The 19,512-nt window shown below is 41.6% G+C and overlaps 3 protein-coding genes across 11 annotated transcripts in view; 1 reads left to right on the top strand and 2 right to left on the bottom strand.

The window, feature by feature from the left end:
• Positions 1-4,387, top strand: part of LOC115191906 (protocadherin Fat 1-like) — a 92,668-nt gene extending 88,281 nt beyond the window's left edge. For 3 of the 9 annotated variants that reach the window (XM_029749915.1, XM_029749917.1, XM_029749914.1), the window contains 3 exons: positions 1,144-1,203; positions 1,845-1,880; positions 2,647-4,387. In XM_029749915.1, the coding sequence (XP_029605775.1) occupies positions 1,144-1,203; positions 1,845-1,880; positions 2,647-3,332 (782 nt within the window). In that variant the 3' untranslated portion in view covers positions 3,333-4,387. Of the gene's footprint in view, positions 1-14; positions 627-1,143; positions 1,214-1,844; positions 1,881-2,646 lie in introns of those variants that run through there. The other 6 variants (XM_029749919.1, XM_029749918.1, XR_003877788.1 and 3 more) reach the window with 5 other exon arrangements.
• A 62-nt stretch (positions 4,388-4,449) lies between these two features.
• On the bottom strand, positions 4,450-10,405 carry LOC115191908 (uncharacterized). The gene is made up of 2 exons (XM_029749923.1): positions 10,327-10,405; positions 4,450-8,184 (listed from the first exon to the last, which is right to left on the bottom strand). The coding sequence occupies exons 1-2, from the start codon at positions 10,398-10,400 to the stop codon at positions 6,822-6,824; spliced, it is 1,437 nt and encodes a 478-aa protein (XP_029605783.1). The 5' UTR covers positions 10,401-10,405; the 3' UTR covers positions 4,450-6,821.
• A 4,921-nt stretch (positions 10,406-15,326) lies between these two features.
• On the bottom strand, positions 15,327-17,895 carry LOC115191905 (uncharacterized). Its single transcript, XM_029749913.1, has 2 exons — positions 17,792-17,895; positions 15,327-17,536 (listed from the first exon to the last, which is right to left on the bottom strand). Exon 2 carries the CDS (start codon positions 17,527-17,529, stop codon positions 16,168-16,170), a length of 1,362 nt encoding a protein of 453 aa, XP_029605773.1. The 5' UTR covers positions 17,530-17,536; positions 17,792-17,895; the 3' UTR covers positions 15,327-16,167.
• Positions 17,896-19,512: the final 1,617 nt, after the last annotated feature.

Raw genomic sequence — 19,512 nt, 5'->3', positions numbered from 1 at the left:
CTGCGGGGCTTCAGTTCCCATTTGGATCAAATCGGTTCACAGACCCAGAACACGGTTTTAACTAGGGGTCAGCGTGTAAGTCCTCAATCACCTCGGTACAGAAGGAAGCGATCAAAGAGAACATTTTTGCAATATTCTCCAAGGCATAAAAAAACTCTCTTTCTGTTCTCTCTCGCACTCTACTCAGCCCTAGCCGCCAAACAGGCTTGCTTGTACAGGCTTCCCCGTTGAAGTGACAAATTAGCATTAGCCAAATTAGCATTAGCCAAGGAAGTTAGCAAATTAGCATCATAACATGATTTTAAGTTATTTACTTGCATGTCCCTTTTTTGTTTGTCTCTCTTTTTGCATGTGTTTCTTTTTAAACAAAATCTAGCCACGGATGGATGTTTGAGGAAGACAGTGAAGAGCATTAAGCAAGGGTATAAAGTACAGTACATATGATGGTTCTTCTCCCATATCTGCTCTCATTTCACATTGGGTTGTAGGGAATGTGTTTGCCATCAATCACCACAACCTTCATCTGTACTTAACCCTTAACCTGACCGTGAAAACATGCTGGATTTCTGATACATTGATCTAATGTATTTATCATAGATATCTTTACCGTATATCTATATAGAAAATATTTCAACTTCTTTGTGAAGTATTATTTAGTTTTGACTGTATTTGGACAAAATATAGTCTTTGCTATTTTAGGGCTGGAAAGGCGTTTTTATCCTTGAGAATTTCTCTGATCCTTCCTTCCATACTGTCAATGGCACCCCTAGCATCTCTGTATGTTGTTGCTGTGTGTTCTCTTGCACAAAGACCAAACTCCCTCTCCACCGTGTCCCGTTCCACCTCTGTGTTGTGACCAACCATTGAAACCCAAACATCCAATTGTAGACGTACTTCAACATCATGCAGTCAAAGTCTTACCCTCCTGTCTTCCCTTCGTCCTACCCCCCCAACCAACAACTCCATACGTTTCAGAGCGACACAGGGGAAATAAATGTTTTTGTAGGGAAACGTTTCTCGAACGTTGATTTGACGTTTCCCCAGCAAACGTGCACTTCCATTTTTGTTTGCTTTCTTTTTCCAAATCATTTGTACTAATGTTAAAATTGTCCTCATCTGCTCCTTTCCCTTACCTTTCACAAGCCTCCATAGTGACGGTAATCCACCTTGTCAACTCTGTTATTGACTCGGTGGAAGGAGAAGGTACTTTTTTACTATTATCACCTCAATCAATACTTGTTAGCCGTCTGTGGTGTTTCTGTGTGGTGGCGTTCTGTAGTTTCCAGACCTGGGTTCAAATACTATTTGAAATATTTCAAGTACTTTGAGTGTTTGCACTTTAAAAACAAATATTTATTGGTTCCACTGCAACAGACAAGCTCAATCAAGCACAGTTTTAAGTATTTGAAGTGATTTTGAATACTATTTGAAATCCAGGTCTGGTAGTTTTGTGCTCCGTCCTCAGTGTCCGGATGATGAGTTAGGCCTCGGAGATGCCATTTCCTTATCCAATGATATGCCTCATCTCATTGTCATCCATATTATTGCCATTTGAATCGCGCTGCCTAATTTGAATCTCAAAATTGAAATGTCTCACACGATTGGCCAATTAACCGAGCAGCAAAGGTTTCATTTGGAAGGTGCTAGATTAATTTCCCTCTCCCCCTCGGTTGACTGTTTAAGAAAATGGCACGACTGTTGTCTGTATTGTAAGCGTGTATCTTCGCTCAGAGCAGTAGGTGTTTTTTTTCTTCATGTTTCATTCTTGTTCTGGGCTTCTCTCTCTCAGGTTCTTAACTTGACTTGTTCTCCCTCTCTCCTCTCCCTTCTCGCCTCGTCTAAAGAGTCTTTTTTGGCTCATGATCTCAAGAACCCAAGAGGTGACTATTTTGTCATTTGTTTGCCTGAATCCCAGTGGTGCCCCCCCCCCCCCCCCCCCCCCCCCCCCCCCCCCCCCCTCACCCCACTTACTGTCAACCAACAAAACAATCCCATGCATGACGTAGATGCTGTGAGGAAATACGACTGGAAATGTTTAAGCACTGTTTGGTCGAAACAATATCATATCGATAGTTATAAACTAAACATGGAAACTGTCTAATTTTGTCACAGTACTTCAATTCAAATCCCTCACGTAGACCCTAAAATGTGTTTTGTGTCCCCCCCCCTTTTCCCAGTAACTATAACTGTCCCACGTTGAATCCCTTTTTCACATCTGACACTAAAAAAAACCTGGAGCCAACTTTAAAGAAGCCGTTTCAAACGGTGCTTTGAAAATCACTAATCGTATTCACCCCCATTTTGAAATGATCTCCGCACAAACCACTCCATAAAAGCAATAACAAAAAAGTGTCTGTTTCAAGTGTACCACATCTTAAGGTAGTATTTGTTTATACTACGTGTGTGTACATGTGTGTATTTGCAAAGAATGTGTGTGCGTTTTTAAACTTTTGTGATTTTTGTGTTTATTTTTTTACGAATCCAACTTAATGTGTTGGTGTGTCGTGACAATTGCATGGTGTGGGCATTAACACGCTGTTGTTGTGTAAATGTATGTAATCTGATCTGTGCGAGTGTGTGTGCTTTGATTTAGGCTTAGGGTGGTGGGACCTGTGGTGTCTAATTATTTGCATCCTTGTCTAACAGGCTACCACTGGGACACATCTGATTGGATGCCAAGTGTTCAACTTCCTGGAATCCAGGAGTTCCCGCAGTATGAGGTTGTGGAGTCCCCGGCCCCCCTGTACAGTGACCCGAACGCCATCGATACTGACTACTACCCCGGCGGCTACGACATCGAGAGCGACTTCCCGCCGCCTCCCGAGGACTTCCCCGCCCACGAGGACCTGCCCCCGCCGCCGCTGCCCGAGTATGGCGACCGCTACGACACCCTGGAACCACCCCGGAGGGACCTGGCGCCTCCTGGCAGCCCGGGTTCGAGTTCGGCCTCTGGGGTACGCCACCGCCCACCACTGCCCCAGCTCTATAGCCTTAACCAGTATCTACCGCACCACCACTACCCCAGCGACGCTGAGGGCAGCCCGGGCTGCGGCAGCTCCACGGCCGCCACCACCACTCCAGCCTCCACCATGGGCGGCGCCAGCAGCTACCGGGGCGGCTACCCCATGGGGTACGGGCGGGGGGACTTTGAGGCGCCGGCGCTGGACAACATGTCCATGTCCCTGTACACGTCCACGGCCTCCTGCTCGGACATGTCGGCGTGCTGCGAGGAGTCAGAAGTCATGTTGAGCGACTATGAGAGCGGTGACGAGGGACACTTTGAGCGGCTGGCCATCCCCGCACTGGACTCCCAACAGCACACTGAAGTCTGACACTGGATCCAAACAAAAGTGCCTGAACCCCCCCACCCACCCCCCCATCTCTACCTTATGTTAACCCCCTCTGCCCGTGTATGTACACACTACAACTACACACAACACAAAGAGACACTACACTGACACAGACACACATACACACTTATACATACACACACAGAGCAATGAATTTGTTCACCTAAACAGGGGTTGTTGTGACTGGTCTTACTCTGAAGGCTGCTTGGCTGGGTGGCGGTGTCTTCAAGGAGATATCATTTAACAGCACTGGACCCCATAGCCTCCTCTATCTACTCAGTCCAACTCCTGCAGTACTGGAAAAATACCCGTGTTTGAGTTGGCTGTGCCATTGCTTTAAGTAAATGTCAATTATGCACAAGAAATGTCTGACAAAAAAACTACATTAATGTACAACTAAAAAGAAAAAAAAAGAAAACCATTGACACAATAACGATCATGATAGATAAAACACACACTACAAGGTGATATCTGTATTTGTAGAGGTAAAACCGTGCAAATTGATTTTTGATACAAATCCTCGTTCATTTTCAATGTAAATTTAAATGTACAGTTTTGATTTCAAGGTTTACTAGGTTTTGTAGATATTTTATGCTTTTATTTTCCCCCAAAAAAACACAAGTTAAATGGTGTGCTACATTATCAGCCTTACTGTTCCTTCATTCACAAGAAGAAAAAACTGAAACTTGTTTTTTTTTTAAAAAGAGAAGAGCTCAGCTCTTCCAAAACACCATGTATCCGTTGAAAGTTGATTGTCTCCTGCTCATTTCAAAAAGGGTCTTCGATGAGCGACTGCATATTCTTGTGTTGTTCTATTTTTTATTTGTTTGTTTGTAAATGGCGACTTTGGAACCTCTTTATTTTTCCACCACGAAAATGGGACCCAATATATTTATAGTGCAAAGTTATCCATAGACACTTGACTTTTTCAGATGTCTATGTGGGTGTGAGCAGTACTATGGTCTTGTTAAGGTTTTTATTGAATACTGCCACTAGCTCACGCTTTCCTACTGGCAATAAATTATTCATAAAAAATAGTTTGGGTGCCTTGTGTCTTTTATTTGCTGCTGGTGTTTCAAGTATTTCATTTAATTCAATACAACTTTATTCATCCAACTTTATTTAGGGGCAATTAAGTCAGGGTAAACATCAAAGTCAACTATAGAAATATCATGTGTATAACATAAAAAAATTTCCCAAGTCAATTGTTTTGCAATGATAGATGAAATTGATTGCCAATCAGCTTCTCATCTTTAACAAGTGATCTCAATAACAAAACCGTTGAGAGTTCTGATGGATAAACGTCCCTTTGGAAGTTAAATATCATCAAGCTCGAAAGTGTAAAGACAGTTGAAATGCAAGTCTACTGTGCAAGTCAAATGCATCATCCTGCGACATGACTGCATACTTACAATATTTCGTCATTCATCAACCTTTACATTATAAACGATTACACCACCCTACGCCTTAATCAAAGCACACACACACACTGCACAGATCAGATTAGGTTCCATACAGTTACACCACCATATCAATGTTAAAAACACACACCGTGCAATTGTCACAATGCACCAACACACTTAAGTCGCAAGAGCAAGCTGGAGTTGATTTGTGATGAGCTGGAATCGAATCGAATGCAAAAAGGAGCAAAGAGTAGCGTACTGTATGTACAAGTTGAATCATGGATTTGTGATTTAACCTAAATGTGTGATTCTATTTCAGTTCATCTAATTTATTTTGTTTATCATTTGTTCCCTTTCAAGGTTCAATGACTGCTTTTTCCTCACTGTATTTATACAGCATGAAACAAGCCTTCACTCCAAGAAACGTGCTTCCATCAGATTTATATTTATATACATAATATTCAGATGAACCAGATTAATTCTGAACTGTCTCATATAAGTATAACCAGCCAAGAGCTATAAAACACCTCCTTCCAGTCAATGAAGGACTTCTTCACTAACGGACGAGCGTAGGAGTAGACGTTTTTAGTGTAGAGCTGTAGACTGGCGTCGAAGCCTCAAATCTGAACAGGTAGATTTGAGGAGCCCTACCTGAAGACCGGGGTTTAGGGTCACCCAAGTGTCAGAGACGCCATTGGCTGTGGAGACTGAGGTAGATGCCGTCTGAGTCTGACCGTTGTTGTCTTTAAAAAGTGTCACTTTCACCCTCAAGTCCAAAACCCTCACCCTCACCCCCAAGTCCAAAACCTTCTGCGGTAGGTCGCTCCATCTAATTCCGGCATTCCCCTACCCTAAAGTATCGACCTCAAGCTTCATACAAGCAATCTACATCCTCATGGGTTTTCACACCCTGAGGTCTCCTTATGACTGTATTCCTTGGCTTCACTGTGCATTTATGCAAAGCACTGTTTGTGTTCATTTTGTAGCCTGCTTAATCCAGAAATTATAGCAAATTTCGATTTCAGATCTGTCTAATAAGGTCGACGTGAATCTCAAAGGTATTTGTCTGATCGTAATCCGTATTTGGCTGATTGCACTCAAATGGAAGGTGCTGTGTAATAACAATATGGTAGATTCTCGTCAAATCTCTACGGACAAATCTAACAACAATCCGGTCTCGATTACGCTCAGTGTCGCCTATTGTTCTGGAATGGTCTTGAGTGACATAATCAGGAAATTGTCTATCCTGCATTGTGTAGTCAGACAGTGTGTTAGGCCGACACAGTAACGCATATTCCCCGTTACCATGTTAACATAGAAACTGAGTCGCATTACATATTTGTTACCACCCACAAACGAGGTTTGTTTATTAACATTTAGAATGATTGTGTTATTGAGATCCCTATTAATCATGTTGTTTCAGATTATCTTGAACTTGGCATAATGCTAATGTTTATTGCAAAAACAGTGATGCATTGCTGCTTCAGGTCATGGACCTTAAACAAATAAAACTATTTATTTCATAAACAGATCATTTGGGGCATTCACACTCCCCATGTGCACCACTATATAAAAGCAGTAAAACTACAACTGCACCACTATATAAAAAACTGTAAAACTACATTTCTTATAAGCATTACATGTATTTAAAGATCCATTGGAAATTCAAGTGTATTGTAAAAGTTGAATGTGTCATACTTCAACATGACTGCATACTGATTAATGTATTTTTGCAATGTTCAGGTATTCATCAACTTTAACATTATGAACGTGTTAATCATAGATATAGCTTACTTAGTACAGTTGATTACTAATTCATTTTATTTTGAGAATTATGTCAGAATTGTTGTTATGTAACTTAAGTGATTTGTGAATAAGTGATTTGTGATCAGACTCAAGGTTCAAATTCATGTTTCCTCGAAATAGTACATTTCAGTATTGTCTGATTAAAGTTACATAACAACAATGATTCAACGGTTAAATGCTTTTTTTATATAAACATTTGCTTCAAAGACCCCAACATCATCATGGCATAAAAACTATCTACATTTCATCGAGGGCTTGGTTTTTAGGGTTGACTTTCCCAGGCTACGGTACGTGCTACTTCGTTGTATTCCGACAGCATGAATCGGGCCTGGGCACCTGGAGAAGTGGCCATACTGGACTCATAAACATAGACATCATATTCAGGTATCTCATCTGAGGGAGTGTCTTTAGTAAAATACACTGCCCACTGGTAGGTTTGGTATTCCTTGCTGCTGACACTGTTCGCAGGGTAGAACCCTACCCACGAGTAATAAAACACCTCCTTCCAGTCAGCGAAGGACTTCTTCACAAACAGGCGAGCGCAGGCGTAGCCATTTTTTGTGTAGAGCTGCAGACTGGAATCGTAGCCTTTCACGACGACAGGAATCAAACTGTCCGCATCGTCAAATTCGGCACCACGCCAGACTTCCCTTTCGGTCGTGTCCCAGGGAGATTTTTTGAGGAGCCTGACCTGAAGACCAGGATTGAGGGCCACGAAAATGTTAGAGGTTCCGGACGTGTCGTTGCCGACGGGGGACTCAGCTAGTTTGGTCGTACTACCATCATCCTTGAAAAGCCCCACTACCATGTAACGGTCCATGATGGACTTTGGTAGGTTGCTCCAACTCATTTTCAGGTAGCCGTTCTCAGCTGGTTTGACGTCAAGCCTCAGCGGGTGACAATCGTCCTCAGTCTTCATTTCCACCATCTGAAGCCTTTGGAATCGAATAGACTTCGCATAACAGACCTGGAATTCAGGTGACGGGCACGTTTGGTACCCAGCTTGTCCCAGAAATGCCTCCAAACCGCCCAATGTGTCGTTCCTCCAATGGACCTGTAACATCTGGATTTCTCGTAAGAGGTCGAAGCTAATGGTGTACGTGTGATTTGGATGGAAGGAATTTGCTTGGTTATCATTGAACGGATAAAGTTCAGTGACAAAGACCTTATCCAACCTGGTTTGAGTTGACCCTTCTGCCTGCACAACCCTGACTATGATCCTGTCCCTATTTCTGTTGCCAGATTTCAGTGAGTTGTAGTAGTTTTCAGTGACATACTCAGGCAAGGCCCATGAGTTAGCTTTACTGATATCCCCCACTGCGTAGTAAGCTTGCCTCTTTAGATCGGTCAGAGCTGGGAGGAAACTGTCGTTATTATCGAAGAAACCAAAGCCATAGTCACCTCTGGCTGGATCGAAATGGGTTTGGATGATGTCATGGTTGATGTCGATCTCTGATTGGTCAACAAACCAGTAAAGCAGATAGAGACCATGTCGTGGGAAGATGTTGCCGTACCATATGTCTCTTAGATCCCTGATTGAATCAATGGTCGGAAATGAAGAGGCAGTGTACTGAAACAGTAGCAAGACGGAACAGCAGAATAAGGTGTGCGATGCCATGATCAACCTGAGAGTGAGTGAGAGCACGCAAAATATCAACATTAGATATTGAATATTTATATTTATATAACTACAATTCATTCGGAAAGTATTCAAACCCCTTGACTTTTTCAATTCTTTTTAAACTTTACCGCCTTATTCTAAAATTGATTAAATCGTTTTTTTACTTCATCAATCTACACACAATACCCCATAATGAGAAAGCAAAAACAGGTTTTTAGACATTTTTGCACATTTATAAAAAAACTAAACTGAAATATCACAGTTTAGGTTTTTAAGTATTTATAAGTATTCCGACCCTTTACTCAGTACTTTGTTGAAGCACCCTTGGCTGTGATTACAGCCTCAAGTATTCACGGGTATGACGTTACAAGCTTGGCACACCTGTATTTGGGGAGTTTCTCCCATTCTTCTCTCTCAAGTTCTGTCAGGTTGGATGGGGAGCTGCACAGATATTTTCAGGTCTCTCCAGAGATGTTCGATCGGGTTCAAGTCCGGGCTCTGTCTGGGCGACTCTCAGACATTCAGAGACTTGTGCCGAAGCCACTCCTGCTTTGTCTTGCCTGTGTGCTTAGGGTCGTTGTCCTGTTGGAAGGTGAACCTTCGCCCCAGTCTTGAGGTCCTGAGCGCTCTGGAGCAGGTTTTCATCAAGGATCTCACTGTACTTTGCTCCGTTCATCTTCCCCCATGATCCTGACTAGTCTCCTAGTACCTGCCACTGAAAAACATCCCTACTGCATGATGCTGCCACCACCATGCTTCACCGTAGGGATGGTGCCAGATTTCCTCCAGACATGACGCATGGCAATCAGGCCAAAGAGTTCAATCTTGGTTTCATCAGACCAGAGAATCTTGTTTCTTATGGTCTGAGAGTCTATAGGTGCCTTTTGGCAAACTCCAAACGGGCTGTCATGTGTCTTTTACTGAGGAGTGGCTTCCATCTGGCCACTCTACCATAAAGGCCTGATTGGTGGAGTGCTGCAGAGGTTGTCATTCTGTATTTTTTAATTTTGAATTTAACCTTTATTTAACTAGGCAAGTCAGTTAAGAACAAATTCTTAAATACAATGACGGCCTACCCCGGCCAAACCCTAACCCGGACGACGCTGGTCCAATTGTGTGCCGTCCTATGGGACTCCCAATCACAGCTGGTTGTGATACATCCTGGAATCGAACCAGGTTCTGTAGTGATGCCTCTAGCACTAAGATGCATTGCCTTCGACCACTGCGCCACTCGGGAGCCCCAAGGTTCTCACATCTCCACAGAAGAACTCTGGAGCTCTGTCGGAGTGACCATCGGGTTCTTGGTCACCTCCCTGACAAGGCCCTTCACCCCCGATTGCTCAGTTTGGCCGAGCGGCCAGCTCTAGGAAGAGTCTTGGTGGTTCCAAACGTCTTCCATTTAAGAAGTATGGAGGCCACTGTGTTCTTAGGGACCTTCAATGCTGCAGACATTTTTTGGTACCGTTCCCCAGATGTGTGTCTTGACACAATCCTGTCTCGGAGCTCTATAGACAATTCCTTCAACCTCATGGCTTGGTTTTTACTCTGACATGCACTGTCAACGGCTGGACCTTACATAGGCAGGTGTGTGCCTTTCCAAAACATGTCCAATCAATTGAATTAACCACAAGTGGACTCCATACAAGTTGTAGAAACATCTCAAGGATGATCAATGGAAACAGGATGCACCTGAGCTCATTTTCGATTCTCATAGCAAAGGGTCTGAATACATATTTCTGTTTTTTATTTTTTATTAATTAGCAAACATTTCTAAAGACCTGATTTCGCTTTGTCATTATGGGGTGTTGTATAGATTGATGAGGATTACATTTTTTTTTAATCCATTTTAGAATAAGGCTGTAAAGTCAAGGGTTCTGAATACTTTCCGAATGCATCTGTTACAACCGAAGTTACTTGCCAAAGAGTATGATAAAGCATGAAGTATAAATCTTGAAATGGCTGCAACCTCTTTCCTAAATCAGTATATCAAAAAGACGTCAACAGTTTTGTGTACCATTTATCTTAAATCATTACAGCTTTTCTTCTACTGTTACATACACATTTTACATACATGGTACTTTTAAATACAGCAATCACATAACAATAATACATTACAGAACATAAGCTCTTTAAATGAGCCTCTTACCTGCTCTTTAAGCTCTTTTCGCAGTGTATCTTGTTACTGAGAGACTTGGTGTATTTATATACATCAATACCCATTGTGCAAACACATCCATGGCCACTCCTTTTGGTTAATTTTTTACAGGTGCTTGCATCTCAAACTGTACATATTGACCAATGATAAAGAGTGCTTGTATTTCTTTCTCAGATTTCCTCCAGGCATGAGAGGTTTTGATTGAACTGAGCACATATTAATGAGGAAATTGTGTACATATTGACCAATGATAAAGAGTGCTTTTATTTCTTTCTCAGATTTCCTCCAGGCATGAGAGGTTTTGATTGAACTGAGCACATATTAATGAGGAAATTGTGTTAATCAGTTGGGGTATTTCTCTTTGCAATGACCAGGAAGGATGAATTTAACCACAGATTGAAATGCACCCAAACCTCTTTGCTGGAATGACTTATGTTTTCAGTCAGAACTATTATCGATCCTGAGCTTTTTAGTCCCTTCAGCTATCCTCAACCCCTCCCATCTATCTCCGTAGACCAACCATGTGCCATATATTTTTCAACTGTGCTGTGATATTTCACAAAAGTTCTGAACCTTTCTAATCGCATAGTATCAGATAGTAAAGTAGCCCTTTACACTTGTATCCTTATACTGGTTGAAAATGGCAGATTTGGACACTGATAAGCGCCTGAATGGCTGCACAGTAACATGCTGGCTGCGCGGTAACATGCTATACTTGACGTAAGAGCTCAGTGTCTCCGCGTCACAGGTCTGTATGGATTTTGACGTTATAAACTTGGGCACCGCACGCAACAAGAAGTTGCCCCCATCCCTCCCGCTAATTGCTCCCAGGTGATTTCATTTGAACAACTTTTCATCAGGAATCCATATCCCAGGTGGGGGTGGTAGGTGCTATATATATGGGCAGTACTCAGTGATATCACTTCCTGACACAGGAGGTAAAAATATAGAACATTCAGTATGTTCATAATAACAACATTCAATGTATCAAAATACATGACATTACACAAGAAATGTGATCAATATTTACAGTAATATATATACACAATATTCAATTAGGATTTTTTTTTTTAAAGCACACAATAATTTGGACATTTAGGATCTATGAAAACGGTTTTAAGTAGAACTCCTCATTAAGGCCAAGAGGAGACAGTGTGTTGAGCCTGTGGATCCAGAAAGATTCCCTTTGAAGACATTTTCTCTCAATGTCCCCTCCCCTGCGTGACATCTTGTCCATTTCCATTCCAGTGTACCTCAGAGAACTAATAGGATGTCCAGCTTGTACAAAATGAACAGCAACCAGGTTTTTTGTCTCATCTATCCGTATATTGCTGTGGTGCCCTCTGATCCGGGTCTTAAGGCTTCTAGGGCTTTTCCCTATGCGAGACAGACCACAGGGGTATTTCAACATGTAAACAACATTGGTGGACATGCAGGTAATCAGGCCTTTGACTTTAAATCTTTGTCATGTGCGGAGGTGGGTAAATGAGTCACATTTATACGTGAACTGCATTGAGCACATTGGCCACATCTGTAATGACCCTCCGGAACCTTGTCCAAGACAGTTTCCCTTTTCTCTGGTGAATAATCAGATTTGACCACAATGTCTCTCACGTTTGGGGTTATTTTAAAGACTATACATGGGGGATATTTAAAGATGGGTTTCAATTGTGGTTCAGTATCAATAATTTACCAACGCTTCCTGATATTGTCGTTATTAAATGCCTTCCCCAGTGGTGAGTCTTGGGTGAAGCACGATGGCACAAAAAGCTTATTTCTCTAAAATGTTATGCACAAATTTGTTTACATCCCTGTTAGTGAGCATTTATCCTTTGCTGAGATAATCCATCCACCTGACAGGTGTGGCATATCAAGAAGCTGATTAAGCAGCATGATCATTACACAGGTGCACCTTGTGCTGGGAACAATAAAAGGCCACTCTAAAATGTGCAATTTTGTCATACCACACAATGCCACGGATGTCTCAAGTTTTGAGGGAGCTTGCAAATGGCATACTGACTGAAGGAATGTCCACCAGAGCTGTTGCCAGAAATGTGAATGTTCATTTCTCTATCAACATTGTTTTAGAGAATTTGGCAGTACGTCCATCTGGCCTCACAAGCGTAGACCACGTGTTATCACGCCATCCCAGGACCTCCTCATCCGGCTTCTTCACCTGTGGGATCGTCTGAGAGCAGTCACCTGGACAGCTGATGAAACGGTGGGTTTGCACATCCAAAGAATTTCTGCAAAAACTATCAGAAACCGTCTCAGGGAAGCTCATCTGCATGCTCGTCGTCCTCATCAGGGTCTTGACCTAACTGCAGTTCGGCATTATGACCGACTTCAGTGGGCAAATGCTCACCTTCGATAGCCACTGTGCTTTTCATGGATGAATCCCGGTTTCAACTGTACCTGACAGATGGTGTTGTGTGGGCGAGCGGTTTGCTGATGCCAACGTTGTGAACAGAGTGCCCCATGGTTGCGGTGGGGTTATGGTATGGGCAGGCATAAGCTATTGACAATGAATACAAATGCATTTTATCTATGATACTTTGAATTCACAGAGATACCGTGGCAAGATCCTGAGGCCCATTGTTGTGCCGTTCATCTGCCGCAATCACCTCATGTTTCAGCATGATAATGCACAGCCCCATGTCGCAAGGATCTGTCACAATTCCTGAAGCTGAACATGTTCCCATTCTTCCATGGCTTGCATACTCACCAGACATGTCAGCAGCCATTGAGCATGTTTGGGATGCTCTGGATCACTGTGTACGACAGCGTGTTCCACTTCACGCCAATATACAGCAACTTCGCACAGGCATTGAAGCGGAGTGGGACAACATTCTACATTCCACAATCAACAGCCTGATCAACTACATCTGAAGGAGAGGTATCATGCCGCATGAGGCAAGTGGAAGTCACACCAGATACTGACTGGTTTTCTGATCCACGCCCCTACTTTTTTTTAAAGGTATCTGTGACCAACGGTCATGTATTCCAAGTCGTGAAATCCATAGATTTGGACCTAATGAATTTATTTCAATTGACTGAATTCCTTATATGAACTGTAACTCAGTAAAATCGTAGAAATTGTTGCATGTTGTGATAATATTTTTTTTCTGTATATTTTGTAAGATGAGACGTTCAGGATTAACATAAATACAGTGTTGACGCAAGCCAAACACCCGTAAGTCCGAATGTGCACTTCACATTTCCATATCCTAAAACTCATGTCATATACAGTGTCAATGTTCATGATCACTATGTTGGATGTACAGTTACAAGACAACATGGTGTTATAACCCTGGGTTGTCTGTGGCTCAGTTGGTAGAGCATGGTGTTTGCAACGCCAGGGTTGTGGGTTCGATTCTCACGGGTGACCAGTATGAAAAAGAAAAAAAAAGGGGGAAAAATCTATGAAATGTATGCATTCACTACTGTATGTCGCTCTGGATAAGAGCTTCTGCTAAATGACTAAAATGTAAAAATGTTGTCTTTAACAGAATGAGCCTAGGTTTGTTGTATTGTGAAGAAAATTTGTCGCGGACCACACATCTGAATGCAATCCATTCTCTGCGCACCAAAATGACGATCTGCTTCTCTGAATTGTCTTGTGAAAGCCTAACACGGTAAGATCATAGGTTATAATTTAGCTTGTTATGTTTGCAATAGAACAAGCTTTCGAATAATGCACACCTGACTCAGATTGTGATTTATAAGGACTGTTCTTTGGATTGTGTAAACAACAACAGTAATTGTGTATCAAATCCAATCAAGCTTTATTTATACAGCACATTTCAGACATGGAATGCAACGCAATGTGCTTTACAGGAAAACATGAATGAAAGCAATGAAAATAAAAGCTGAAATATTTACTACACAACAAACACAAGATAAAAAACAAAAGAATGACACAAACTGAATGACTAAAAAGCACCCTAAGGAAAAGCAAAGCTAAAAAGATGTGTTTTAAGATCTATTTTAAAAATATCCACAGTTTCAGCCCCCCTCAGGTTCTCTGGCAGGCTATTCCAGAGGCTGGGGGCATAATAACGAAAAGCTGCCTCTCCATGCCTCTTGGTCCTAGTCTTTGGGAAAGTTAAAATGCCAGTGCCAGAGGACCTGAGGGACCTACATAAAAGTATGTGGAGGGCTGTGTTAAAAAAAACGAATACAAGTGCTTGCTCTAGTTCCGGCACAGCTAGGAGAGCAAAAAAAAGCAGCTTATGGTTGAAGACTCTTCTTTTAGTCATACAATTACATTTAAATTACTTAGGAACTGTGCTCAATTTGGAGAGGTGTGTGGCCACTTGGAAACACCAGTTAGACCTCTCACTCAAACCCTTTTCATTTTTTTGCACCTACTCAAAATTCTCTATGAATATTCTTATCACGTTACTGAATGTATCTAGAGTATTTTCAGATTTTGTTATCAACAAATACGGCGAAAAGTACAGTAAATGTGAAGTACACATAAAATCATCAGTGTAATGTTTGGATTCTGTCTTGTGTCAGGTGAACTGTTGTGTCCTCACCTTTAGTCTAATAATTTCCCCAGAATCTCCAAACTGTTGACTTTTAAATTGCTACCATGTTTATGCATATGCTTTCCATATTCCTTTTGTAAGAAACATTTCCACTTAGCCCTATCCATATAGGCCAATTCCAAAGAGTGTAAGGGGAATATTTTTACTAAGAGTGTTATTATATTATTGATTGATTGACTATGGCTTTCCAAGTCACCCAACAGTGCTACAGTATTTGCAGAGATAGTTTTCGTTAAATGTGATTTTTCAGCCAATATTAACCAGAAACAAGCTACGGTACCAGAACAAGTGATCTATTGATTCTGTCTCTTTGCAGCAAAATTTTCAGAGCTGGGACCGTCGTACCCCCCATATACATAACATTCTGTTGGTAGAAGAATTTTGTATTATCATTTTAATTGAAAAACTATGTTTTCAATCAAGAGTTGTTTTGTGTATCAGTTCTTAAAACATGTGCCATGGAATCGGCACATCAAAAATCTCTTCCCAACCATTTTGCAACCTGTGTGGCGCAGCTGTCAATTTGTTGGCCCTTAAACAGAACTGGATTATTTTTTTTAATCGATCACAATTTTTTTTTAAACTATTTTGGTTTTACTGAAGGGTCGACAGACAAGGTCCATGCCTCCTACAGCTTCCACTTGCCTCCTCTATTTGTAATGCTGCAATCAGTTGGTTGTAATTTTGGATAGGGACGACATTTCCATATATTTTTGTTAGCTGCATGTGTGACAGAACTCCACCAATCCTGTTTATAATATCATTTAGAAAGATTATATAGTTAAAAAAATGTTTACCATGAATAAAGTATTTTTTATTGATTAGTAACTTTGAGTTTAAACATAATATTTGTTCTGTCTTTTCTGGTGGATGAAACTATAATTGCAACCAGCTTTCTATGGCTTGTTTTAAAACTAGCTATATTATGAAGATGATTTCATTTTCAATTAACCGAAAGTGAGGGGTTGTATAGCTTACTTAGTACAGTTGATTACTATTAGGTTTCATTTTGTGAATTAAGTCAGAGTTAACATAATTATTAATGGAACAAGTGTGCCAAAGAAATGTAGTAAAATAAGTGATTTTGTGGTCAAACACCTATAGGTTAAAATAAATGGTTCCTTGAAAAAGTTAATTCAGTCATGTGTCTGATCAAGTTACAGAAACAACAATGATTCAAAGGTTAAATACATTATGATATAAGATATGCCTCAAAGACCCCAACATCATCATGACAGGAAGTAAAAGTTGATCTACATTTCATAGATGGCTTTGGTTTTTAGGGTTGACTTTTCCAGGCTACAGTACGTGCTATTTCGTTGTATTTTGACAGCATGAATCGGGCCTGGGCACCTGGAGAAATGGCCATACTGGACTCATAAAAATAGACATCATACTCAGGTATCTCCTCTGAGGAAATCTCTTTAGTGAAAGACGCTGCCCACTGGAAGGTTTGGTACTCCATGTTGTTGACGCTGTTTGCCGTGTAGAACCCTATCCACGAGTAATTAAACACCTCCTTCCATTCAGTGAAGGACTTCTTCACGAACAGGCGAGCACAGGCGTAGCCATTTTTAGTGTAGAACTGCAGACTGGCATCGTAGCCTTTCACGACAATGGGAATCAAACCGTCCGCATCGTCAAATTCGGCACCTCTCCAGACTTCCCTGTCGGTCATGTCCCAGAGAGATTTCCGTTTAAGTAGCCGGACCTGAAGACCGGGGTTCAGGGCCACGGAAACGTCTGAGGTTCCAGATGTGTTGTTGTCGACGGAGGACTCAGCTAGTTTGGTCGTACTAGCATCGTCCTTGAAAAGCCCCACTACCATGTAACGGTCCATGATGGACTTTGGTAGGTTGCTCCAACTCATTTTCAGGTAGCCGTTCTCGGCTGGTTTGACGTCAAGTTTCAGCAGGTGGCAATCATCCTCTGTCTTGATTTCCACCATCTGAAGCCTTTGGAATCGGACCGACTTTGCGGAACAGACTTGAAATTCGGGTGTCGGGCACGTTTGATATCCTGATTGCGTCAGAAATGCCTCCAAACCGCCCAATGTGTTGTTCCTTCCTCTGACCATCTGTAACGTCTGAATTTCTCGTAAGAGGTCGAAGCCAATACTATTCGTGTGATTTGGATCGAAGGAATTCTCTTGGTTGTCATTGAGAGGAAACATTTGAGTGACAAAGACCTCGTCCAACCTGAACTGATTTGACCCATTGGCCCGGGCAACCCTGACAATCATCCTGTCCCTGTTTCTGTTACCCGACTTCAGTGAGTTGTAGTAGCTTTGAGTGATATACTCAGGCAAGGCCCATGAGTTAGCCTTACTGATATCCCCCACTGCATAGTAAGCTTGCCTCTTTGGATCGGTCAGAGCTGGGAGGAAACTGTCGTTATTATTGAAGAAACCAAAGCCATAGTCACCTCTGGCTGGATCGAAATGGGTTTGGATGATGTCATGGTTGATGTCGATCTCTGATTGGTCAACAAACCAGTAAAGCAGATAGAGACCATGTCGTGGGAAGATGTTGCCGTACCATATGTCTCTCAGATCCCTGATTGAATCAATGGTCGGAAATGAAGAGGCAGTGTACTGAAACAGTAGTAAGACGGAACAGCAGAATAAGGTGTGCGGTGCCATGATCAACCTGAGACAGAGAGAGTGTGAGAGAGCAAAATGTCAACATTAACATTTTCTATACTCAAAAAAGTGAAAATCTTGAAGTCACATCTGTCACAACTGAAGTCTTTTGCCAAAGAAAATGTATAAAACATGAAGTATAACTTTTAGAAAGTCTCAACCTCTTTTCTGATACAGTACGGCATGTGTATGTCATAAAGACATCAACATTATGTGTACCATGTATTGTAGTAAGGATATAGTACAGCAATTAGCATCTTACCTGCTCTTGAAGCTCTGTCTTTTCGCAGTGTATCTTATTACTGAGAGATTTGGTGTATTTATATTTGTTCATACCCATTGTGCAAACATACCATGCTGAAGGCCATTCTGTGTGTGGACTGCTGGTGTCTGGAGTGTTATTGGGTCACGTCTGTTGATAACAGTTATTGGTTAAGTTTTGCAGGTGCTCATACAATAGATTTGATTCTTCTTCTTCTTCCCCTTCTTTTCTGGCAAAAACATCCAATAGCTACTGCGTTTTGTCATGAACTGTACATATTGACCATGGACAAATTGTGCTAGTTTTTCCTTCTAGTACTTTTTGGATAAAAAAAAGCTTTACAACTGAAAACGTACAAGGCCCCAATTCAATAAGTTGCAGATAAAGGAACACTGCACCGCAGGCTCACTCAGAATGATTGTGCTTTATGCAGGTGGGGTTTCACGTCAATATTCAATGACAATGTCAGTGAGAAGAACAACTTTCGGGTAATTTATGTCTCTGATAAACATTCAGAGTGAAGCCATAGTATGTTTCTGCTTTATCTGAAAGTGATCGATTGAGGGACCCCCCAATTATTTTACACCCACTGCTCCACCTCTGATTGAGGCTCTGAAAGGTGAAATGTCACAAACTAGTCAGTCTCTCTTGAATGAGTTCAATCATACTCTTGTGGGTTCAGACCTCGGTTCAAATACTATTTTAAATATTTTCACTTTAGATGTGCTTGATTGAGCTTTTCTGTTGCAATGGAACCAACAGAAAAGTCCCTAAAGTGCAAACCTGGCACTCCAGGTAGGCTAAATCAAACACTCAGAAAGATTTAAAGTATTATGGTTCGAGTGGGTTTGATTGAATTGAACCCTTATAAATGAGTAAATGGTGTTACTCAGGTATCTGGGTATTTCCTTTTGCAGTTATAGGGAAGGTTGAATTTAAAGAGGGGCTGAATTTACTGGTTCCACCTGGGCTGTTTTGGTACTCTTGGGGGTCTTGGGGGTGTGGTTCGATAGGGGTGGACTTGTTCGACATTGCAGCCGACAGTGTATGTGACTGCCAACTGACTGATCTACAAAATACCTTGCACCATAAATAACTACTCATTATTATTTGTAGATCAGTCAGTCACCCTTTAGCCACAATGCATCATGGATTTGATGCTTTCGACAGGGCCAGAGTCTTACGTTCACTATATCAATGCCACATAGGTCGTTTTCAACCAGATAAGTTTGTTTTTGCATTCAGGTGCTCTCTAACCAAGTCAGCTAAAGATTAATACATACTCTAATCTATTTGCTGGAATGAGGAAAAACATGTGTTCTTTACCACACTGTAGGAAAAACTGTTTGCTTTTGGCGTATTATAAACCGGGTTATCAGTGAGCTATTTGTCTGAAAAGTACATTGTCACATCATGCAAGAAAAATCACCTGACTACTTCCTTGTATTTTAGTGTATCTTGTGTTATATATCAAATGGAATGCACTACTGTTCTTATTGTTGAATCAAGATGTTCTAAGAAGAGATCTCAAGATTGTCTTAAGGTGTTGGAGTGTTCATTTTTATCGGGGGGTGGGGGGGGGGGGGGGGTGGGGGGAGTTGCAATCACCCTACAGATTAAGAGGCACATTATGTGCATAAGACTGAGGGATCTGGGTTTTTAATGTTCATTCGTGTCTGGATCTGTGTGTCTGGTTTGGTGTAATGCAACTCTTGATAAGA

The sequence above is a fragment of the Salmo trutta genome, chromosome 4, assembly GCF_901001165.1.
Source record: "Salmo trutta chromosome 4, fSalTru1.1, whole genome shotgun sequence".
NCBI lineage: Eukaryota > Metazoa > Chordata > Actinopteri > Salmoniformes > Salmonidae > Salmo > Salmo trutta.
This window is presented reverse-complemented; position numbering and strand designations above follow the sequence as displayed.